This window comes from Impatiens glandulifera, chromosome 5, assembly GCF_907164915.1.
Source record: "Impatiens glandulifera chromosome 5, dImpGla2.1, whole genome shotgun sequence".
NCBI classification, from domain to species: domain Eukaryota; kingdom Viridiplantae; phylum Streptophyta; class Magnoliopsida; order Ericales; family Balsaminaceae; genus Impatiens; species Impatiens glandulifera.
The window spans coordinates 25,094,821-25,120,944 of record NC_061866.1 but is presented as its reverse complement, the minus strand read 5'-3'; the positions used below and the strand labels follow the sequence as shown (position 1 = coordinate 25,120,944).

Below are 26,124 nucleotides of genomic sequence, written 5' to 3'. Positions count from 1 at the left end.
CTTTCAAGACACGTCTGGACCAAATGGAGAACCGGCAGGCATCCTCCTTTGATGCACACAACCAAGGGCTAGAATGATTGAGACGAGAAATGCGAGAAGATCTCAAGAAGCTCGAACCTTTCTTCGAGTAAACATATGACATCAACCATGAAACCAAATCCGTTGTTGAGGTCCTCACATCTCAAATATTGGAAATGGTTAAGTCTCAAAATGTTGTGTATGCTAAAAAGTTAAGAGAATAGGAGGTCCTAGCACAACGTCTTCAGGATGAAGAAAATGCAGCTTCTAAGGCTGCTAAACAAACTATGGCTGATCAAAAAATGTAGTTGATCCTGACGGATGAACCTTATCCAAAATGACGACTCAACTTGTGAACTCTCGGCCTCAATCTGAAATTACACGCTGCACTCGCTCCACTCATAGGTTGCGTTGAAGTGATGGTTGTCATGGGCGTAACAATGTGGGCCAACCCAGTAGTACTTTCATAGAAGGAGTGTGAGCGGACCAAGCAAAGAGGACTGCGGACGTTGAAAAGAAAGCTTCAAGAGGGAGACGCTAAAACCATCTTTTTACATTTGCTTTTTCCTTCTATGTCTTTCAATTTTAAACTCAATGTTTTTGTTGAACATCAAGCTTCTGACTAACGGCATTCATCATTTTGTTTATCAAACAGAGAAATTACATGATAAATATTTTTGTTCAATTGCTAGTTTTGATAATTTTTAAGTTAAAAATATCAAAAAGGGAGAAATTACAGAAGAATAGATTATAGGCTTTGATAATTTATTCTAAACAATCAAAGAGAGAGAAATTGTTAGATCAAATTAGCTAATTAACTTAGGATAATTAACCAACGATTGTCAAATCTAGAAATTGTCTAGATCTGATCTTAAACTTTTGTATTTTTTTTCCCTCTTTTGGGTTTTTTTAATGAAATGGCACTAAGCTGTTTTCCCAAAAAAAAAATTAATAAAAAAATAACCAACGATTATAAAATTACCATGTTTTAAATATTTATTTTTAATAATCAAAAAGGAATAAATTGTTAAGTAAAAATAGATAATTAATTATTAGTATTAATTATCTATTAAATAAGAACTTAAATGTGTTAATCTTCTACATATTAAAGAAAACCGAAAGTAAAAGATGCTCGGCATTTTATTGAGTCGGTTTTATCAATGTTCAATATTATCTACAGAATCGGCATTCTTACAAGATCGGCAATATGTGAAGACGCGTATCCGGTATTATAAGAAGTCGGTTTTATATGAAGCAAGCCGGTTTGTTCAATCATCAGTATTTATTAAAAGTGAAACCGGTAGTTTACAAAATCAGTATTTTGTAAACACGTAACCGGTTTTATATGAAATCAGCATTTTATAAATCGGTATTCAATTAAAGTCTAATCGGCATTTTATGAAGATCGGTAGTTTGTAAAATTGGCATTTTACAAACACGTAACCGGTATTTTATCCCAAATCGGTATTTTAGTAAAGTCGGTATTATGTGAAGTGGAATCGATATTTTACAAAGTTGGTATTTTGTGAAGCGGAGCATGTATTTTACAAAGTCGGTATTTTACCAAAGCAGAGCCAGTAGTCTACATTTCGGTATTCTATTAAAGAAAAGTCGGCATTTTCTAACATCGATTTTATAGCAAAGCACGCTTCCGGTATTTTACTCTCTAGTATTATATAACTTCGGTTATATAAGAAGAATTCCCGGTGTTTTATTGAAATCGGTTTTTTTAATAAAATCGGTATTTTCTTAGAAGCGTTTCCAGCACTTTTCTTGCTTCTCACAATCTATTAGCATCGGTATTATATAAGCACATTTCTGGTAGCTACAGATATTAGCTTTATATGGACTTGGTACTTTCTTTTCATTTTGGTGCAAAGACTGATGAAGTCCTTTTTGGCAGCAGTAGATATATGATAAAAGAATAAAAGACAAGTCAAAGCTTCTGAGATTTATGCTCCTCGTAAATCATAATCCAATTAATGACAACTTGGCTTATTATCATCCAAGTACAGACAAGATTAAAGAATATCTCATCTGATATACTATCTTGGAATTCAACCAATCAAAATCAAGACAAATGTCTCATAAACAAAATATGTCCGTTGAGCAGTAAAATATATTTGTTGACATTTGCCTATTTAAGAAGACATGGACAACTTGCTTCATACGAGTTCTGAACAATCCTCTTACTAACTATTAAGCGATCAATTCTTTCAAACTCTTAAAGTCTCATAAGCTTTTCAAGTGTGTTAGAACTATAAATTTGTATTACAATACTACTTATTCTGTGTGAGTTTGTTAGCATTGTAAGTTGATAGAATTTGTTTCTTCTCAATAGAGAGTGTGTGCTAGGAGTTTGAAAACAGGCAGTAACAAAGTCATGGTTGTTCGACTGGTTGTGTACAAGTGTTGTATTCAATCAAATCTTCTAGTGAATATCCTTCTCAAGGTTGAGAAGAAGGGGTGACGTAGGAGATTTATCTCCTAACATCCATAAACATCTGTGTGTCGTGCGTTCTATCTTATTGCATTATTCCAATCTTGTTGTGTTGCTTCAAGTCTAAATAAACACTTCCGCACTTGAACTCGGTTAAAGAGTTTGTGACGACTTACAAAGAATATAAAGTGATATTAACCTCTAACAGGGTTATTATCAAACGAAGTGTGCGTAAGCGTTCAACTTTATGAGACCCCTGTCTCCATTGTTGATCCCGATCCTAGCACAACTCAATCAATAACTAAGCTCTTTTCTTCCCAAATTTCTCCCATTTTCTCAACACCTTTCTTTCTCTTCTTCCACTCTCTCTACTTTTTCTATCATTCACTTTTTCTTTGCTAAAACATCACTTTCTCTTTGCTAAAACAAAGAAAGAGAATTTTTTACCTATTTATATATATAAACTTTAAATGCCTTTTGAGGTGTCACTCATGCACTTAGCCAAATATATTATTATTATTATATAACTATTACAATCTTACCTCCTTAAGAGAAGTTTGTGTTAAACTGAAGAGAGAAATATTGTATTGAATTGTTATTCTTGTTTACATAAATTATGTCTATTATATAGACATTATAATTGACATATAAGGAAACAAAATAATATAATATTAATATTATCATAATTTATAATATTATGATAATATCTTACAAATATATTATATTATACTCTAACATCCCCACTCAAACTCACGATGCAAAAATAATAAGCATTGAGAGTTTGATAATTAGAAAATAAAAACGTGAACAATAAGAAGTTACGCATTATTCTTAATCTTCTTCTCTTCCTTCTCTTTTCTCTTCTACCCGAATCAATTGACCATCCACCAAAAAAAACATCTCTTCTTCGATTCAGACCAACCAAAATTAACAACCAAACCAAAACTAATCAAACCAAGTTTCACAAACTCCTCCAAAAAAACAAACTGAAATCAACAACCCACAACAATCAAACTAAACTAAACCAAACTTTACAAACTTAGGAAAAACCCAAACCAAAATCAACTCTTATTCTCAACAACAACCAAAACCAAAACCAATCAAACCAAGTTTCACATAGGGAAACACCAAACCAAATTCAACTCCCTATACTCAACAAAACAACCCAAACCAAAACTAAACCAATCAAACAATGACCAATCAAACCAAGCTTCAAAAACTCACTTTCGATTTCCTATCATCCAAGACTAATAATAAAACCAACATTATTCTAAACCAGCTAATTCGACAAAATCAACATTCGATCTGTCCAAGTTACCCACTTCACTTAAGAATAAAACAACCATACTCATTTCCATTAAGCTACCAAAATCCTCAATCCAACTAGACGAAAACAAATCCACTCAAATGAAATCCAAAACCCTAGATAAACTTCTTAAGACTATCGACAAAAAATAATATTAATAATAAATTATTAGAGCCCTCCATCAATGGTTAAGGTAACCATTGATGGAGGCAGCGGAAGACTATCACTTTATTGACTCAAGAACGATAACAAGGCTTTGATACCATGTTAAACTAAAGAGAGAAAGATTGTATTGAATTGTTATTCTTGGTTACATAAATTATGTATATTATTTAGACATTATAATTGACATATAAAGAAACTAAATAATATAATATTGATATTATCACAATTTATAATATTGTGATAATATCTTATAAATATATTATATTATACTCTAACAGTTTGGTCCTCCAAGCTTAAATTTATTTCAAATAGTTGTGGATATTTCTCCTTAATATCAAATTCCTGTTCCCATGTCACTTTTTTTTCAGAACTAAACTCTTAACATTTGAGTTAAACTTTATGCTCTAATACCACAAAAATTGTCATGCCCCGAACCAAAAATCTTTAAGCATTGACATAATAGACTAATACATTCATCAAACTTACCTAATATTTTTGCCATAAACTAAGACCTTCAACATTAGTTTAAAATAGGTGATGACATATCACATTCTTACATAACACTGTCTTTTCATATTTGCACACTCACTATACATCTTTACTACTACAAAATAGAGTGTTAAACTTCTTTACCGGCTAGTCTAAATATATACCGTTTTCTTCCCAACCTTCCTTCTAACTAATCATTGTTCTTATCTGAAAGAAATCCATTTAAATGGATGAGCTAAATACGCCCAGTAAGAGAATCACATCTTTCTACAGCTAGATCAAAAATAATGTATAACTTCATAGAAAATTAATTCTTAAATAGATGTAGAAATTATTTATCACAACATCGTATTTATATACTTAGGGATCAAGATAGTGACTCTAATATCATAAGAACTTAATAATAAGTCATCTATCAAGAAATGAATGTCTTGCATAGACGCATTAGTCATCAATCAAGACTAGGGTCTTGTATTGACGCATTAGCCATCAACCAAGACATGAAATTATTGCATTGACACGGTAGCCATCAACCAAGACGTAAAGGTCTTGCGTTGACGCATAACCGGTATAAACGGCACTCAAAGCACAAATAGTCCATTATTATATAAACAAGTACAAGATCAAGTCCAGAGTAATATAAGTAGTACAATCGTCATAATTATGTAAAACTTCATTTCCAAGTCTAAGTACAGCGTATTCCATTTCATCGTCGAAATAATCAGCTCAAACTATTTTGAAATCCATTTCTCATATACCATGTTTGATCAAAACCCATTTCAAAATCAACTTTCATAAACCCTCATTTTATCAAAAACTCATTTCAAAATTATCAATCCTAAACTATCAGTTTACCAAAACTATTTCAAATTTTATCATCAACATATACATGCATTCTTAATTCATATTTTTAGAAACCAATTTTTAAATACACATGCTCTATCTTTAAACAACAATACATATCTATATATATATTTATAATAAAAATAAACTGTAGTTAGAAAATATTTCTTACCTTTAATTCAGTCAATCCTTAAATCTACCAACTCAATCAAACACTAAACTCTTTTCTTCCCAATTTTCTCTCATTTGCTCAGCACATTTCTTTCACTTCTTCCACTCTCTCTATTTTTATATCCTTCACTTTCTCTTTGCTAAAACATCACTTTCTCCTTGCTAAAATAAAGAAAGAGAACATTTTATCTATTTATATATATAAACTTTAAGTGCCTTTTGAGGTGTTACTCATACACTTAGTCAAATATATTATTATTATTATTATTATTATTATTATTATTATTATTATTATTATTATTATTATCCAGCTATTACAATAGTGATAATGAGTGATTGAATAAAAGTTTTATTTATTAGATGACGTCTTAGAGTTGAATGTAAGATATAACGGGTATATCCATTCATTTAATGAAACCTAATCTAACACTATTTTGAAACACCACTTGCATGATAACTTGTCCTTATTTTGAGTTTTGGGTGATCAGAAAAAATGATATAAAGTCTACTTGGGTCCATGTTAACCATCCAATGAGTGTATTAACTTGTAAGTCAACCTTAATCTTTGTTCTTCACTTTGTGTCATTTGTTATGAGTTTGAAAATATCCTTCAATGGATCATGGTAGGATGAAGATCATTTATATTGAATTTGTTTTTATGAAATAGAAAGTTAGAATAATCTCACAATAATAAAATATACTCAACTTAAGATGTTTTAAGTAGGAACAGAATCTATGACATTTGTTTATTAGGCAATGATTCTGGTAACTTTAAACTATTTTGTTTTGATTTTTAAATTATTTGACTCAATAGTTAGGGTTCATTTTTAAAGGTTTGGGGTTATACCTAGATGGTGCATTTCACCCTAATTTGGAATTATTTTTTTATTTTATTTTACAATTACAGAAGAAAACAATCTTGGAGAAGAATGAGATTAGGGTACAAATTGTATACATTACATAATATGGAGTTTACTTCCCTTTTATAGTTGCACTTTCATGTAAACTCCTAGTGTTTTGTACATTGTGAAATTAGACACTCGTAACAATTTAATTAATAAAATAAAATGATCAACAATATTACAATCAACACTCAAGACTTATTAATAACATTCATAGGGACTGAATCTTCCTCTGGAGTATATATCACAATTGGACTCCTCACAATGTGATTAGAGCTTTTCCAAACAAGGGAACCCGACAAAAGTACTTGTGAGCTCGACGTTGGTTTTGCCTTCACCACGACCTTAAAACTCTTTTTCTGAGACACCCGAGAAAATGATAGCATTGTTGGCTTGACTATGATTTCTACTCCTTTTGGAGCTATGATTGTGGCGTTGTAAATGGACAGAGCAGGACCAACATTTGTGACCCGCCTCATGAACACACCTATAGTGGTTTCTTTTGTGCTTTTTATGCTAAGCTGCATTGTGGGATAATTCAATGCGTCGCTTCCTCGCCCCGGAAGTAAAGATGAGCAGTTTATGGATTTTGACCCGACAAAAACCGCCATTTTTGATCCAGAATAGCCCTCATGGCATAGAAATTGGATGTAAGACATCTCATTCATTTCATAGATTAGTCCGGGGCTTAATGCTCTCCTTGGTGTCACTTGACCGGTCCCATATGCAAATTCGGCTTCCCGGTTCACTCTTGAGCTTATAGGTGTTGCTTTTCAAAAAAATATTTTTTGTCAGATATATGTCAATTTTATTAATATTCTTACCGGTTTTAGAATATAGAAATCATGCAAGAATATCAATTTTTTTATATAGAATATGATTACTTACCGGTTGTTAGAATGGCGGATTTAATGGCTGCTGGAGACCAATTGGAGTGGAATGACTTGATGTAGGCGGCTGCTCCGGCAACATGAGGACATGCCATTGAAGTTCCAGACATGAGAGTGAACTTTGAATGAAGGGTGTCGCCTTTCAATCCAGTTAGTGACTTGATAGGTGTGTATGACGCCAAAATGTCGATGCCTGGTGCCGAAATATCAGGCTGATTCAATTTTGTACATGCATGCAACAAAAAGATAATAAAATGACAAGTCTCCAAGCAAAGTTTTGAGCCATTTTTATTTTTGAGAATAGGGTTTCATAATTTTCGTTTTTAAATGATACTGGTGTAAAGACTCGAACTCATAATCATAAATGATATGACCATAAGTGATGAGAGTAGGTGAATTAGTGCACATTATCACTAAGTTATGAGTTTACACAATTTATGATATATTAAATAGTTATGGTTATTAATAATTTACCCATACCTTGAGAATGTTGGTTGATCCCGGATTTGGACCTCGAGATGAAAAGGAGGCGATGAATGGTGCTTGGACACTAACCTCTTCGGACTTGTATATTGCCGCGGATGGTACTGATCTGAGCAAAGGCCAAAGAGAAAAGGATGTCTATCTATAATCTATGAATATTGAATGTTCCTTTATAGTTTATTTGAACGACCATGATTTATTGCATGTACTTTCTATTGTTAAGTCTCGCAATTAAATCAATATTGAGTTTTGGTGGAGTAAAAACTCAGATATCTCACTTCTTAAGTTAAAACTCTTTACTTTTGAACTATGTTGCCTGCGATATTAATCGTGAATATTGTTATTACCTGGATGAGTTTAAGTATTTGCTAATTGTTTCGCCTGTAGTTGTGTTTACCATCGTTGCTGGAGCCATGAAAATTTGGGCAGCATCGAGATACCGTTCACTCACGACTAATGCACCGATCCCACCCATACTTTTTACGACGGAGTCCGATCCCCACATTGCCAACTTACACATTACAACCTTCCCCTTCACCTTTGTAGGATTCAATGCCTCTTCGTAACAATTGCTTCAATAATACATCTTCTTGTTTAGGAATAATTGTACTATCGAGTTTAAGTAATTAATGAGAAATTTTTTCGACAGTTTAGTACCTTGCACGGTCCTTGTTTTCATTGTTTATGGCTGTGTTGGTCCCGTCTATAAGCGGGTATTGTTTTTGATTAGTGTCCAATAAGCTAACTCCAACTCCCTACACAAAATAACATGCATGCATGCATTTTTAGCAACGATATTTCCTACTTTAATTTCTAAAATGAAAATCTGAGACCAACCCAAGTTACATGTGAAATCTTCTATTCTTTGATTTACAAAACATTTTTTACTTTTGCTTAAAATGAACTTTTGTTAAGAAAAAATACTTCTTACAGATACAGCCACTCCGTTTCCGAGCTGAACTTTGCTCCTGAATTGTCTGTTTGTCCCACTAGCCGCGACAGTCAAGATCCACGGCGCATGGTTTGCAACACTCCCGAGCCTCGGCCCATCGTTTCCAGCCGAAGCAATGGTCAGGATTCCTTTTCTCATGGCGTGAAAAGCGCCAATTGCTATGGGATCGGTGTCGTAATTAGCTTCGAGGCCTCCAATAGAGATGGAGATAACATCGACGCCATCGTGAATTGCGTCTTCAAAGGCAGCGAGCATGTCCATGTCGGAGCAGCCCGAGCTAGCCCAACAGACTTTGTACATAGCGATTCGCGCAGATGGAACCGCCCCACGAGCAGTCCCTTTTGCAAGACCATATAAGTGTGCATTTGGAACTAGGTTTCCTGCTAATGTTGAGGATGTATGAGTTCCATGTCCTTCAACATCAATGGGTGAAAGAATGTCACTTGGGTCTGGATTTTTATCCAGCTTGAAGTGCTTAGCTCCTATTATTTTGCTTCATAATAACAAAAGGAAATAAAAAGATCATAATAGTTAGAAAATTATGTTGGTCCTTAAAAATCTAAGTTTGTTATTTGAAAAAAATCAAAATGATATGATTATGTTAAAAAAAAATCAATATACCAAATAAAAAAATTACACTATGATTTTCGTCATAATCTAAAGAATAAGTTGTATATACAAGTAACAAAACTTACAATATAAACTTGACCATGATTCTGAAAAACTCTTATTTCAAATGAAAATAAAATAATCAAATTCAATTTTTACTATGATCTAATGATTTTTAATTAAACGGTGATTGTGTTAAAGATCTTCGGACATAATAGTCTATGCAACTTTTTAAATATTTATCTAACTAAATTATGAATTTGATTATGATTTACAATAAAATTATGTATACTTGACCCAAAAACATATTTTCACTCATTTAGATCTTAATCCAGATCTAGAAAGTGTTTTTAAATCAATAGTTTTTAAAGACATCTAGATTATGATGAGAATAAAACAATAAACCATGAATTTGTTTTGGATGTCTTGAAATGAAATTTCCAAAGATTTGATTGAATGTAGACTCTACTTATTGCATCCTGAGAAATTTGCAAAGTGACCACAAGTCCCTTTCCATTTTGCAGGTGGAGGTCCAAATCCAGTGTCATTAAAGCTCTCTGATTCTAGGGTGATCCCTGAAAAAAAGACACATTTAGTTATGTAAAAAAGACACATTTGAAAATTTTGCAATCAAATTCAAGAAATCTCAAGAACTCAAAAAACCTGTGTCCAACAATCCTACGATAATATCACTCTCCATTTTCAAGTTTCTTTTAGCTGTTTCCGTCAATCCAATGAAATCCCATGACTTTGTCGTATGTAACTTTCGATATTTATTCCTCAGAACAGCAACAACTACGTCCAAGCCTTTTTTTGAAAAAATTATTAAAAAGAAAGATGTTTATACTTACAAATTTGAGTCATGGTCATTATTTTGATCAAACTTACTAGATAATCGTTTGGCTTCTTCTTCGTGTAACTTGGCTGCAAATGCATTGAAACTTTTCGTATAGCTATAGACGAGGGACTCCTCTGCATCAACATGGCTGGTTTTCGATAATAAGTAAACAAAAACATTTTAGGTTGAGTAAGTTGAAGTTCATAATGTATAATCAATCTTCAGGCTAACTAACCAGTTCTTAATAGCATAAAGAACGTCGATATGGGATTCGCGAAGTCTAGAATCATCGTCTTTCAAGAAGACAATGTAAAAATCCTGCAAATAATGCAAAAGTTGTTATGTTTGATCATAAAAAAAATGTAATTGATGTGAAAGAATTAGGAGATTAATTAGATGAACCTTGGGTTCTCCATTTACATAGAGTAGATGCATTAAAATGAGATTAAAACAGAAAGAAAGAGCCCAAAAAGCTGTCTCCTTTGTTGCCATGTTTGATGCATCAAGTATTAATTAAACTTTGTGTTTTAGATATGTTGATGGCCTAAATATATAGACAGACAAAGAGTATAAAAGGGTACTGTTGTGATATATAGTTGGAAAGTGAAAAACAATGTTTAACCTAACTAATATTGCTATGATTGTTTAATTTTAGTTGAGCTTGCTTTCAAAGATTGCCTAGGTTCTGTTTCAATATTGATTGTCAAATATAAATCTTAAAAGTTTAAAAAGTTAACATGTTTCTACAATTACAATTTAAGATATGTTTTTAAAGTTGAATACGTGATATTTGATATCTTAGGTAATTTTTACCACTAATTTAATTATTTAAAATGTTGTCATGTAATACAATTTTGGTGGGTTCAAGATGATCTTGAAAATATTATATTTATCCATTATACTCTAATTTAAAATTTTATTTGAATAACAATCCAAAAAAATATACAACTTGATTAACCAAGAAAACAAGAAGGGATTATAAAATAATAAAAATCATAAAAATTTTGAGCTTAATATGAAAAGACTTAATTCAATTCTAATTTTTGACAAAATGAGATTTTGAGCATAATAAAATAACAGTTTTCAAAACATATTATTATTTTGTCACAATTGCAATAAAAAGTCTGGCAAAATTAAAAGTACAAATAATTTTATTATTTATTTGATAAGAAGTTTTAGGATCATAATTCAAAATATAGTATGATTTTTGTTACTTATTTGTTATACTAATTATTTTTTAAATTATGATCTTTTGTAAAAAAAAATTAACTTATATAAAGATTTTAGTCTAAATCATTATCACAATTATTTTACCATAATCAAAATTATATTATATATTTATATAATTTTGACAAACATAATAAAAAAAATTCAAATTATATCAACATAAAATAAAGTGTATAACAAAACACCCCAACATTACCAAACCAAGTGACATGTTCCTCAACTAATATATAATGAAAGAGGTAGAATAACAACCAAAACCAAGTGATATTTTTAATGAAAATCTAGACCATTTAAAAAATTTAGTCTTTTATCCAAATTTCTTATAAACTTTAATGTTCAGTGTCTGAAAATAATCATTATCCAATCCAGCTAGCCAGCCTAGCTAGCTAGTGGTGTCATTATCAATTTAGATATATGATTTTTAAATTAAAAAAAAAAAAGCCTATAATATATCATATAAGCCCTTGCTTGGATTTGGATACAAGTTAGGCATCTTCCATTGTTATCAGTTTGTCCCATGAAAAGGTGTAAAATTGTTACTTAAAAGACAGGTTGAAAGTTTAATAACTTTTTTTACACTTTAAAGGTTAAAAATGTTGGGATATTCAAGATGAAGACTTCCTTCTTCTTTCTTTTCCTTTTTTTCGTGAGTAAAGCATAATTGCAATATTTATAATGGAAGTATTTGAGTGGCCTAGAATAAAGATTAAATTGTCGGCTTAGTAAATTTAGTGAATTAACTCACTACTCATCATTATTAAGTTATAGATATGTAACCTTTGTAGTGCTTATGCAAAGAACAATAAGAGCCATAGAAGTGACTTTGTGGGAAGCTTTGCAATATGTTTGTGATGAAGAACCTTGGGATTTCACCTCAAATATAATTTCAATAGATTATCATAATATTTTTTTATATAATTTTAATTTTATTTATTTTTTATTCTGAAATGATTACGAGTTTCAAGAAACAAAACTGTGTTAAACAGAAATCTTGACACATAAAATAACAATGGAAATATAAAAATAACATCTTTATAAATTTATAGAAACAGCTATAAGAAACAAAATTTTCAAGTTCAAACTTGTCCTGAAAAGAGCAAATGGAAATGAATGTCCATTGAAATTAGATTAACACATGTTTCACCTCTATATTATATACCAAATCAATAACTATAAATCATGGGTCTTGTTAAATCTTAAGCATAACATTTAACATATTTTACATTTTATAGTTGCATAAATAATCTTAATAAAACAACTTTATTACAATTAATGTTCATGACTATAAATTAAACTTTGTTTTTATCCAAGATTCTAGTCTTAGACATGCATATAAACAATTTAGGTTTGATGCTTGTTTAGTTCGGTAATAAAGTGCAAGGCTAATTGGCGTAAAGTTGTCGATTCGACTCTCGAGCCTTCGTTACATTTAAAAAAACAATCTCTTTTCATTATTTTTTATTTAAGAACATGACGATTTTATTTATAAATGCAAAAATGTATGATTTAATACAACAAAGCAACACACAAAAACGACAATTAAACATATTTCTCTATTCAATACAAGTCTAAAAAGGTGAGTATGATCCCACAACTACAAAACACACAATCTACATGAGCTGCACAACATTAACACTAACTGTGAGAGACATATTTTATTCTGTTAAGATAATATATGAAAAATTAATAGTCACTAAATGATTGTGAGGAAAGCAAACGAGTCAAACTCTGGAAAAGAAAGTAAATTGTACAAAGTAAAAGACAGAGGTTGTGGTTTGATTAAGTCTAGAAAAAAAAATGACTGAATCTTGTGTTTTGAAACAAACTTTGAAAACATTTAAATTTATGTAATATAATACATTAAACATCAAAGTTGAAAATGAACATTACTTTGCAAAAACAAGCATATTAAATTAATCCTGGAATTCCTTATCTTTGTATTATCATCATGAGCCTAAGCAAGGTACACAGATTCCAAGGGATGATAAAAGGAAATGAAGCACATTCATTTACATCACAAAATTATACCATGTCCTGTCTTGAAATTGAAGCAGACATCCATTTGTAAGTAATCCTTACACTTAAATGGAAATAGGTCAAACTAGTTGTTTCCCCATTTCTTCATCATTTTCAACCACTTAAAATAAACTATGTCAGTGCTTTATAGTAAGCTCAGCTCTCAAATGAAGAACACCATTGATAAAGTAAAGACTATCGTCAGCCATAAACGACGTCCAATGCAGCGCAAACAAGTTCCTATACCCAACAGCTTTTCCCCCAGTAAAAGTATAATTCCCTTTATACTTGCTCATATACTCCTCCGTTGGCTTAGACCTCGCCGCAAATTCATAATCAACTGCAAAAGAAACAGACCCTTTCTCCTGCATCCCCAAAAACAGCCCAAAGCAATGAAACGAGCTTTGTTGGTCCATGTTACAATGAGCAGAGAGGAAGAACCCTTGCCCGCCTAAATGAAAAGCCTGCGAATATAACCGACCAGAAGGGAAAAGATTGGCACATTCTTCCCGTTTCAGATCGAGATAGACTATGCATTGCTGATGAGGCAGTTCGAATTCCACCAACTTAACCGGCCTGTACTTGTAGGTGCGCTCCACAAACCTGCGGCTGGTTGAGGAGGCAAGGGATTTTTCTTCCGCCAGTGTTTTCTGACGGTGAGGCGCTTCTGCCTTGAAAAAGAGGGATTCGAGAACGACTTTTGAAGCTAGTTCGTGGTCAAAGTCGTTACATGTTAAGACCTTTTTCAGTTTTCGGCAGGTCATGAATGGGAAACGGATGCAACGGGCAAGAGTAGAGCCAAGGACTTCTCTACGGTCTTCTAGTTTTGGGTATTGGGCTCGGGCCCATTTTAGTACGAAGTCGTAGACTGTGTCTTCAGACGCCACTTGAAGGTCATCGCTAGAGAGAATTGCTTCTAGTCCGGATAGAGGTAAGTTCATTACCTCGTCTTGGTACCTGTGAGTGAGTGAAATAGATTTACAATTAAAACCTAGACATCTAGTTACATGATAAGGTAAACCCAGTAGGTAGTAGCCACTAGGGACAACAAAGGATGGATAAATAGGAGGAGCAAGTATGATGAAACAATCTACAAATGAAAAGGTCATTTTTAATCCAGAATGATTAAATGGATCTTAAAATCTTATAGGAAGTCAAATTTGGAAACAAAGAAAATTATAAAAGAAAAAATTGGATCCTACATTTACTAAATCTGCTGAACTCCCAAGAACATAAAAATCTACCAGTAAAATCACGGAATCTGTAAGCCCAAACCATACACAACATTGGGTGGTTTTATTCTAAATTTGTTTTTAATATAAAATTGTTGTGCTTGTCAAATATCACAATGATTTAGAAAATATTCTGATTATATACAAAAAAAAATATTATAGAATGAAGCTAAAAATTATACTATAATTTGAATCATGCTATAGGAAATAATATCTAATGTTAACTCGGGAAGTGTTTTAGGAACCGAATCGACATATCTAACTCCCAACATTTTCCTATAAAATGTTCTTTATGCTCCAACTCTAGATTGCAATCTACTATTGGATATATTAAACCCTAAATTTAAACTTTGATGATATTCCAATGGGATGTAACAAAATACTAGTTTCCAAATAGGCTAATTACCATACAAAAAATGATAGATTTCAACTTGAGATATAACATTATTACACAAACTCAAATCTTATTAGTGATATTGCTGGACTCTGCTTTTGCAACTCCCGAATCTTTTCCTATTCCCTCACAGCTTGAAAATTCTAATTAAAAAAACACCACCACTTACCACACGGCAGCAAAGTGAGCTTAAATACAAATCATTTCCAAAACCATAGTAAATATGAGAGTACGATAAAAAAATATACAAATCATGTCATGTGTAGCCATGAGTTCAACAATAGCATAAAAAAGAAAATAGAGTCAAAACAATAGCTTTGTTACATAAACACCAAGAACTCGGTCATTAATCGTCTTACTTAATTCAAAAATTCAAAAGCTTAATGTCAAATAATCAGAAAACAATGCTTGAATGGAAATAATGAGGTGCCAACAACCATGCTCTGCACATATATTTATGGAAGGAAAAAATAATTCAGATGATTAATCCAGAACATGGAAGATCAGAACTTGTTTTTATTTTATGATTGTCTTTGCAGTTTTATCCTTCTTTTACAATTGATAAATTAAGGCCTTGCTTGATGTTGGTTATTTGGGAATTATGCAGAAACTCATCAATCACATCCTTCAAATCATCAACCAACATACCCTTTATAATTTTTTTTAAAAGGCATATATAATCATTATATATTTCTACTCTAATGTCCTTTTACCCAAATAATCTTACTTTTTATAACCTACATGAAACAAAGTTATTTGGAAATAACCACTTTAGATATTCAAATAACTCATATCAAATAAGGCCACAAGTAGAATATAAAAATGACTTACTTGGTCACATCTTTGTAACGGGCAGCAAGGAACTGTTTGGCTGCATCTGTCAAAGGCTGGACAGCATCAGCCATTAGGACACTGGAGGGAAGATCAAGATAAAGAAGAGCAGACTCCGAAGTCATAGGCAAATTCCGCAATAACTTGCTGCAATACCTCATGCAAGAAGCAACTTCAAACTTGTCTGCTGCCATCAACACATCGAGCAAAGCAGGAGCAGCGGTCGTTGTTAAGGTATTACTGTACATGAAATTAAGGAGTTCCATAAGGGCAGCTTCTTCTGCGAACAAGAAAGAAATAGAGATAATGAACTGGCCGATTTTTTATCCCAAACAGAGAGCCACAAGAAAACACTTCATATATAAAGTCATTCACAGTATTCCTTTAGAATACACAAATGTTCTAGTTCTGTATTAGGATTTAATAATAGTAATTACAAGTAAAGGGAATGGGTATACGTAAAGAAACCCGCAAGTAGAGTATTCATGTTCAGGTTGGAGACCCATGTTTTCAAGCCCGATACCTGGACCCCATCAATTTCATTATATTTACGATAATACCATTATATATAAGTAATATCATGCTTCCATTCTAGTCAAATCTACTGAAATTATAATCTCCAATGCATTGTTACAAATGTAGTCAAATGAAACAAAACATTTAGTTCACAACAAGTTTAACTAACAAAAGTGGTTTTAGAGGCTTGAAACTTCAAACACACCTGAGGTATGGATCCTTATGGATACGCTTCGCTGCTCTGATTCTTTCATCCCATTGGAGAAGAGCTATAAAAACAAAAACAAAGAAAGAAATTTGGAATCAACTCACAATTTCTAGGATGCAAATAGGGAAGATATCAAATTAGTAGTCATGTTCCTCACCTTATAAAAGAATGGACTTTTTGCAGCTAAAATTGGAGAACTGATGTATAATGATTGAACTCTAACAACTGTGGAACAATCCCTGCTACCATTTGAATCGTTGCTATTTGAAGCTTCATCTCCTGCAAAAGAGATGAAGCTTGAGTTTGGCACAAACATGAGAATAATAGTCCCAATGAGCATTTTCAGCTTCAAACTTACGAAACTTAACATAATAGTTAAAATCACAGATTGATGTGAAAATGGAAAAGTGGTTTTCAATTTAGTTTGTATTCCGGGTTATAAAATAAGCATTGAACCTGATGCTAATTCTTCAGCCATTGCAACAGTTTCATCATCCTCGTTTTCACATTTAACCACTTCATCTATATCAGGTTGTGTGGAATTCAAAATCTCCTGGGGGCATCCAGCATTGTCCACATCTGCAAGCAAAATACATAATAATTAAAATGAATGAAATTAACCACAGTACAAATGCACAATATGTACATTACGGAAACTAGTTAGGGATCCACTTAAGACAATGCAAGACCATAAAAAATTATTGCACAAACAATAAATGTGTCTAATCACCCCATCTCAACAAGATTTTATGAATTAGTAAGGTCAATCCTATGTTAACATTAAGGTCGGTAATGATTATTTAGTTCTTAACCTCCTACTAGGGTTAATCATAGTGGACAACACATCATATATGAATCCCTTCTATTCGTTTGAGATCCGCTTCTAATCATTATGAATTGAGGGGTGTTTCTACCTTAATGAAGTTGAGAAAATACTTTAGTATCTCCTTACTTACCAATATGAACTGAGGAATTGTCTCAATCTTAATGGATGTGGTAAGAGTCTTGTGTTAAGTGTTTGTTATTTTTTGTTTACCATTATGAATTGAGGGATTTTACTTAATCTTATTGGATGGTGTAAGAGTCTGGTCTTAGTGTTTTGGTTTATTGGACTAAACCTTATGAAATGAGGGATTGTGTTATGGTTCTTGACGAAAGATAATGAAACATGAATATCGGAAGTGAGAGATGAGAAAAATTCATCTCATTTGATTACATTGTCTAATATTTATACTACTATTCTAACCAACGACTAACCAACAGACTAACATATTAACTACAATACTAACTATCTAACTACATACACGTGACAATACTCCCCCCGTTAACTTCCCTTGTCTTCGAGAGAACTGAAAATCAGAATTTTTTAGGCTCATTTAGTGTATATAGCTGTACAATGATTCATAAAAGTTCTGAAAAACGGACAGCTAACAATTTTCCTCAATTAAAAAGCCTATTTAATCCCCGCCACAATCACTTGGAGGTGACGTTCGATCGATGCAGCTAGACGGTAGAAGTGGAGGTCCAATGATTTCGCCGACGATCTCTTTTTCAGTTCTCCTTGTTCGCAAGCAAAACCTGAAGGACAAATTTGCACGTCGAGCATCGATCAGGAATTGTGGTTGGTAGAAGTAACTCTACCTTAATCCAAAATGGATCTCTACTTAAACACGATAGAAGAAGGATCTTTAGAATATTATCTTCGCTTTTTCGCCTTCTGAAATTTGAACAGTTTCATCAAGATTTATTTCTTCGTTTTCTGCTTCTTTCTAAACACATCCGAAATCGTCTTCCTCTTGTATTGCTTCTGTATTATCATTCGTTTGGAAAGACACGTCCTGAACTTTTTCTATTATTTCTTTCTTTATTGGTATTGCAACATCTTCTTAGAATCTTGGGTCTTCCAATCTAAATGTTTGATATTTGAGTCGATGTTCCCATTTAAATGAGGAATTGACTCATTCACATTGATACATCTTTTTGTGTGATATGAGTAATGGATTAAGACTGTTTATTTGGGCAGTTTTGATAAAAGGATCAAACCATTTCTTAAAAAAAGACCTCCAAACCCGATATGTTCATACAATCACCATGGTATTATACTCATGCTTCAGCTAAGCTATTCAAATATGTCATCTCTTTAGTTTTCTCAAACAAACAAAAAATGTATTCTCTTTCTTATATGTCATCTCTTTAGTTTTTTCAAACAAACAAAAAATGTATTCTCTTTCTTATATGTCATCTCTAGGGTCCTTTTATTGCAAATATACATCCATAGTTAGAGAGAGGTTTTTCAGTCCCTTCCTGCACTTATCATCTAATTCCTAGTTGCAAAGTTATAGATAAGAAAAGACCAATGACATAAACAGACTTCATAAATAGGAAAAAGGGAACTTATGCGGAATAAATTCAACAAAAACATATGCATGTCACGCCCAGGACAAATAAAAAAAAGAGATAGAAGCAGGTGTGAAGACAGCGATATTAGTATGAATAAAGGAATAAAGGAATTACCAGAGTCTTTCTTCAAATCTTCCCTCCTCCTTTTACGGTGCCTGGCCCAATCGGCTAGGCTGTGAAAACCATCAACATCGGACCTAATCTCTGCCGGATCAACCGCGACCTCGATCTGGAGAACCCGGTCGGAAAAATTACTGTCATTGAAGGCGAAACCGAAATCCCCGTCTCTGCAGCATGTAGGCGAGTATTCGGATTCCATTAATGACCTTGGATCGAACAAATCAAGGCTCGTTTCTCTCATTCGTTTCTCTCCACCTCTCACACTCACTCTCACTCTCACTCTATCTTCCTCTCTCTTAGAAATCCGCTAAAGAACATATGAGGGTTGAAGAGAACCCTAGTTTAACCGAAGACCAATGGAATGAGTCTAGCTAGACTCTGGATAGAGAGAATGGAGTCTTCGTAAATATTACTAAATTAAGCCAAAACACAGAATAAACAATACATTAAATATCACTAAAAGAATATTAAAAAAGGGAAGTATATTCATATTATTTAGAAACAAAGATTTTGTTTCTTCTTATCAACTAGTATTGCAATTTTTATTACTTGTGTATTTTTTTTATGATAATATAATGAAAATATATTATATAATATAGTGAAAATAAAATAAAAATTATGTTAGATAATTAATTTTATATTAATTATAGAATACATAATATTTTTGTATTAATATATTTTTACACATTTATATATAGAATAATTGTTTATATATCTATTTTTACAATTTGTTTTTCTTAATTCATTTTATTAAAACGATAGATAAATTTAATTTATACATATTTTTTATTTTATATAAATCAAATATATTATATTATACAATTAAAATAAACATTTATAAAATTTATCTTTAAATAAATAAATTTATATTAACTAATAAACTCATAATAGAAATAATGTTTAATTACTTATAATTAATATATGAGGATAAAGAAAATATCATTCTCTAAAATTAATATTTACAACACTTTAAATATTAAAAAATTGTTATAATATCTTTCTATATTTATTTACTAATTTCATAATAATATAAATTCATGTAATATAAAAAGAAAATTATACCTTATTATAATATTGCTTAAAAAGATTGGTGGATCAATTAAAACAAAATTACAATTTATTATCAGGATTTTTTTTGGTTACATATGGTTACATCGTTCCTTTTCAATTTGGAGGCAATCAAAAAGAGAGCTTGGATATTAGTTGAATAATATATAATTCAACAGATGCACTACAAGTGCCCAGAGATATTAGGACGAAGTATAGATTGAGATCGAATATCTGAAACGGTGGGATGGTGGTAAAGCGCTTGATATCTGAATTTTTGGAGTTCTTTTTATCTTTCTCTTTATAGAATAAAAAAATTATTATGAAAAACCATAGTCATTGGAAGCCTATGCCTGATGTGCCTCAAGCCCCTTAGGAAGAATAGTTCTTGGTTAGTAGGCGTGGTTGTGCGGTCCGTTTGGTGGACGATCAACCTCAGGTGAGTGTTCAAGTTAAATCGACACAGAACATGGTGAGAGGGTCAGGAGAAATCGAAAGGTCAAATCGGACATCGGTCTTCAATTCGCTTTCTCAACAACCTTTAAAGATGTCGTAGGCATTTAGGTCTAGAGAGGCTATATGTTGTAACGTAACATGAATGACACATGTGGTAGAGGGAGGGTTCTAGAAAGGAGTCGACAATCGACTAGACTCTGAGTTCACAATAAAAGGAAGGAAATGTCTCTAGTTAGAATATCAACATATGCAGCAAACTAGGTTTGGAGCGATACAACCAGATCCTCGTAAGGATGAAGTTCAGACCTATGCAGTAGTGGTAGGCGCGAAGAAACAAACTGTTTGGGTCAACTGGTCGAAAGACGATTCATGTTGAAACTAAATCGTTTGAATTTCAAACGTTGGAGGCGCGCCCTGGAGTTGTGGATATTTCGGAAATTAAGAATTGGAAGAAAGAGAAATTGCGGTTAATTTGTTTCAATTAAAGTTGTTACTTTGGGCTCTTCATACGTTGACTTGGAACCGAGGGTGTTTGGGGCTCGGACCTAATGATGACGTCTTTTGATATGGATTCAATTATCATGGAAGATATGTTGCTTATGGAAAGAATTTAAAACAATATTTATCAAGCCAATTGATAAACGTATTAGACCCTTAGTCGATGAAGGAATCCGACGACTTGTTGATAGTCGATTAATTAATATTGAAAACCAACATGTTATTTCATAAGACCGCCCTTAGATAGGGAAGGTACATGGATTCGATTGTTTGGAATGACAACGAATATGTGGAATCATGATCTTCTTAGTCAGGTCGGTAATGATCTTAGGGGATTTATTAAACTTGACAAGAGAATGATTGGGGTTAAAATTAGGGTGTGTCAATCTGATTCACATAGACCTTACCCTGAATCTATTTGTGTTGATAACGGGATACAAGTATATAAAGTGATGTTGTGGCATGAATGTCCTTTTGTCATGTCTCTTTCACCAGGATCAAATATGCATGTGTTAGAGGCATCGACTTCATTCAGACTAACGAGAGAGTCAATGCTCACCCCATTTTACGTCGATTGGATTCGTATGGATAGCGTTGCAGATGTTGAAAGATTTGTTGTTGAGATGACCAATTTTAGGGGATTTGATATGGTCGGGAGAGTGATTGAACAAGACGAGGCCGGATTAAATGATCCAATAGACTCCCGCGAGGATGAGATAGAGTATATGTCTTCACACCCCTCGAGTTGTGATGTCTCCATATATGGCGAAAAAAGGGAGAGTATGCAGATGGTGATATATCATGAAAAGACGAGTTCATTAACTTATCGTCCTATTTCAGATTTGTTGTCCGAGAAAGAAACTATTGACGAGGTAGAAAATAAGTTTTGGTCACCTGTAGAAGATATAATACAGGTCAATCCTATTAGAACTCTTTATCCTGAGATTAATATTCTTGAATCACCAGTTTTCATTCATTATGTGTCTGATGAGAAATATGTGGTTTCTAAGCCAAATTATGATGTCAACGAGAATATCCAAATAGAATTCTCGACACATAATATGACGATTAATGAAAACAAATCCCCTATAAAGGAGGTACTTGAATTAGAGACTGAAGTGTGGCCCATTGTGCACAAGATTCCACCTCTACCGTATACTTTTCATCTAAATAATTCTTCATCGAAAAACTATCAACATTGTCATCTAAAAAGGCTAAATGATCTACCGTAGGGTTATATGCAAGAAAGAAAGCGTGTCTTGAAGCCAAGATAGGGTTATTCTAATTAGATTTTATCAATGATTAAAAAAAAATATTTCTTGGAACATTTATGGGTTAAATGATTGTGTGAAGAGAGGTATCATTAAGTCATTAATGGAACCCTTAATTGTGGCATATATTGTTTTAGTGAAACAAAATTTCAGAATATGGATCAATGGATCATTAAGGATCTATGTAATTAGCAGTTGTGTGGTTGGGAGGCTCTTGATTCTATATGGGCGTCATGTGGAATTCTTGTGGCATGGAATGAAGACATGTATGAGAAAATATATGTTAATTTCGGTAGATACTCGGTTAACGTTCAATTAAGAAATCGAGAGGATAATTTTCTATGGGTAATTTCTACGGTTTATGGACCGATTCTATCACAATTTAAAATAGAGTTCTTTAATGAAATGAAGAACGTGATGAGTCTTTGAGACTTACCAATTGTTTTTGCGGGCGACATGAATGAAATTAGATCCCCGTCTGAAATGTAAGGGGTCAATAGGCTTAGTAGCCTAATGCACGAGTTCTCATAGACAAATTAAGATCTTGTACTTATCGACTTACCTTTGGAAGGCGATCGATTCACCTTTCTGAGAGGTAATGGAAATGAGGGACAAGTTCATTCTCGTATTGATAGATTTCTAATTAGTGAATCTATTTTTCAAGGGTTTTCTAATATATTTCAAAAGGTCCTTCAATGGAGTTGTTCAAATTACCGACCGATTTTGATGGAACGCAGTATGATGGAGAGAACATATCGACCATGTAGATTCGAAAATAAATGGTTGATCATGGAAGACTTTATACCTCTTGTGCAATCATGGTGGGTGTGTCAGACATCAGTTGGTTCTCCGTCGAGTAAACTCTTTATGAACTTAAGAAATCTACGTAAGCTTCTCAAAATTTGGTTAATGGGAGATCGTCCTTTATTGTGTTAAAATCAATGACTTGTGTAATAAAATTAATGGAATTGATAGGGCTGAGGAGATTCGTGAACTCTCCACTAAGGACGTTACTTCTCGGTTTCACATTGTTAGTAAGTTTCTCAATATGTGTAAGGAGGAAGAAATTGGGACACGCTAGCGAAGTAGAGCTACATGGTTGAAAGTCAGATATAAATACCAAATTTTTCCATTGGATCTCTAACACGCAAGCAATGAATAATGTGATTAATTTGATCTCGATCGAGGGGGAAGTTCATGATAATGAACTAGAAATTTTTATGAGTATTGTAAAACTTTTTAAGGATGTGTTTAAGAGATTTAAGGTTAGACCTAAATTGAATGGTATTATTTTTTATTCAATTAATTTAGCACAAAAAGATATGTTGGAGACTCGATTTTTCGTTGGAAGAGGTTGATAAGGCCATTAAGGGATGTGAATAAGGCTAAGCCTTTTCTTATGACGGGAATTATGGAAAATTTTGATCATTTTTATCGTTGTTGATCATTTGATAAGAGTTGGAACTCTACTTTGACATATCTTATTCGTAAAACTCTAGGGTCTATTGATGTGAAGAACTTTAGTCCTATTAGTCTCGTTTCATCTTTCTATAAGATTGTCATAAAATGTTTGACCAACAAATTAAGAAAGGTATTAAAGACGGTCATACCTAGTAATCTAATGGCGTTATTAAAGGTTGTCAAATATATGATGTACTATTAGTCAATAAGTGCATTGACTAAGTTAATTCAAGAGGTGAAAATGTGCTTTAGTTAAGTTAGACATCGAAAAAGCTTATGATCATATTAATTGAGAGATTTTGTTTGATGTAATGGGAATAATGGTAATGGGTGTGAAATGGATTGGGTGGATTAGATCTTTTGACGGCTAAGTTTTCAGTAATTTTTAATGGTAGTTGATTTTCGAGAGTTCTTGAGGGATTAAACATGGTGATCCACTCTCTCCTTTCTTGTTCGTTATTGGAAGCTCTCTCAAAATGATATCGTTCGCAAAAAACTCGGGACTCATCCGTCGAGTGAGTTGTGGGTCAAGAATATATCATCTTACTATATCAAATTTTTTTCGTTGATGACACTCTATGCATGGTTCTAGCTACCTACATGAATTTTAAACACTTTTGGGATATTTTATGGATATACGGTGCATGTTCTGGTCTTCGAGTGAATCTTAATAAGTCAAATATCTTTTTCTCGGATCCTGTTTTGAAAAGAAGAAGGATGATGTTGGAAAATATTTTGGGTTTAGAATTGGTGATCTTCCATCAACATACCTTGGTATGCCATTGGTTGCTAAATTACGATCCAAGGTCTCTTGGGACCCGATTATCACTAAAATAGAATGTAAACTGTCTATATGGAAAAGTAAATTAATCTTGAAAGAGGGTCGGTTAATACTCATTAGGAATGTGTTGTCATTTATACCCACATATATGACGCCGTTATTCATTATTCCCAAGAGTGTAGCGGTGAAAATAGAGAGAATAATATATAAATTTTTATGGGATCCTCTATCTCATCGTTTTGTCATTTAGTTAGTTGGGATATAGTTAAATATTTTAAAGATGAAGGAGGTTTGGATATTCAAGATCTTATTTACTTTAATAACTCTCTTCTATCAAATGGTGCTATAGATTTGCAACAGAACCAAATAGTCTTTGAGCATCGATGATCAAATGTAAGTATGATTATGATTTGACTGGTTGGTTCACAAAATGTCTAATTATCCAGCGGGGTGTATTATTTGGAGGGACATTTATTCTATGTGGAAAAGTTTTCGTGAGAAATCTAGATTCATTGTGGGGATGGTTCTTCGATCAATTTTTAGGACAATAGTTGGTGTAGTGTCAAAAATGTAGCATGACGAATCCTAAGCTTGCTTCCATTGCTATATGTAAAAGTGACACAGTTAATGACATGTTTGATCCTTGAACTAGTGGTTTTGCTAGCCAAATTAGATATAGAAGTAGATTAAACATTATGGAGAGTTTGTCTCATAATAGAATTTTACTTTTGGTAGTACGCCCGTCTGAACAAGATGTTATGCGCTAGCTAGACATGAATAATTTTAATGTGGGGCATTGTTACAAGTTGTTTGCTAAGTTGAGTTCATATAATTTTTGTTGGAAAAAAACTTTGGGAGTCAAATATTCCCTCCATGGTCTCGTTCTTTGGATAAATTGTTATTCACGATGAAATTCTTACAGATAATATGTGCATAAAAATAGGTTGTATTATGGTTAGTCGCATGTGTCGCGAAGAAGTTGAATCAGCAACTTACTTACTTTTGCATTGTCGAGAGGTGACTAGTATCTGGAGTCTTTTGTGGAGTATCACTAGGATTAATTGGGTGATGCCCGAGTCTATGGGTAGTTGTTAAGAAATTTGGATTGATGCGGCTAATATGACAGACCTAAATAATTTTTATCATTTTTATTATACATTAACCTTTTTTCAAAAGAAAAATAAAAAAATTATAATTTATTAATTTTAATAATATATTTAATGATATATAAAACGTATATAATAATAATAATAATAATTGTATTATAATTATAAAAAATTAAGAATTATTATCTCTTAATTTATTTCTCAATGTATCATTTTATATAATATATATATATATATATATATATATATATATATATATAGTCCTCATAATTATATATAACACTATATATAACTTCATTAAAGTAGCCTAGTGATAATAATTGACGCAATAGACTAATATGTTACGAGTTGGTTATGATTATGGGGTGTCATGCTATTCTTGTTTATTCACAAGAAACACTAAATATAATAAAATAAATATTTATATATTTTTTAATTTCTTTATATAAATAAA

General features: G+C 32.4%; 2 protein-coding genes across 2 annotated transcripts; both read right to left on the bottom strand.

The window, feature by feature from the left end:
- Positions 1-6,338: 6,338 nt before the first annotated feature.
- Positions 6,339-10,643, bottom strand: LOC124937966 (subtilisin-like protease SBT4.14). Its single transcript, XM_047478309.1, has 11 exons — positions 10,509-10,643; positions 10,342-10,424; positions 10,157-10,254; positions 9,932-10,075; positions 9,738-9,843; positions 8,639-9,152; positions 8,365-8,462; positions 8,055-8,279; positions 7,705-7,816; positions 7,223-7,436; positions 6,339-7,103 (listed from the first exon to the last, which is right to left on the bottom strand). Exons 1-11 carry the CDS (start codon positions 10,596-10,598, stop codon positions 6,526-6,528), a joined length of 2,262 nt encoding a protein of 753 aa, XP_047334265.1. The 5' UTR covers positions 10,599-10,643; the 3' UTR covers positions 6,339-6,525.
- Positions 10,644-13,223: 2,580 nt separating this feature from the next.
- LOC124938645 (BTB/POZ domain-containing protein POB1-like) lies at positions 13,224-19,434 on the bottom strand. Its single transcript, XM_047479123.1, has 6 exons — positions 19,045-19,434; positions 16,987-17,109; positions 16,688-16,809; positions 16,528-16,591; positions 15,807-16,086; positions 13,224-14,306 (listed from the first exon to the last, which is right to left on the bottom strand). The coding sequence occupies exons 1-6, from the start codon at positions 19,289-19,291 to the stop codon at positions 13,487-13,489; spliced, it is 1,656 nt and encodes a 551-aa protein (XP_047335079.1). The 5' UTR covers positions 19,292-19,434; the 3' UTR covers positions 13,224-13,486.
- Positions 19,435-26,124: the final 6,690 nt, after the last annotated feature.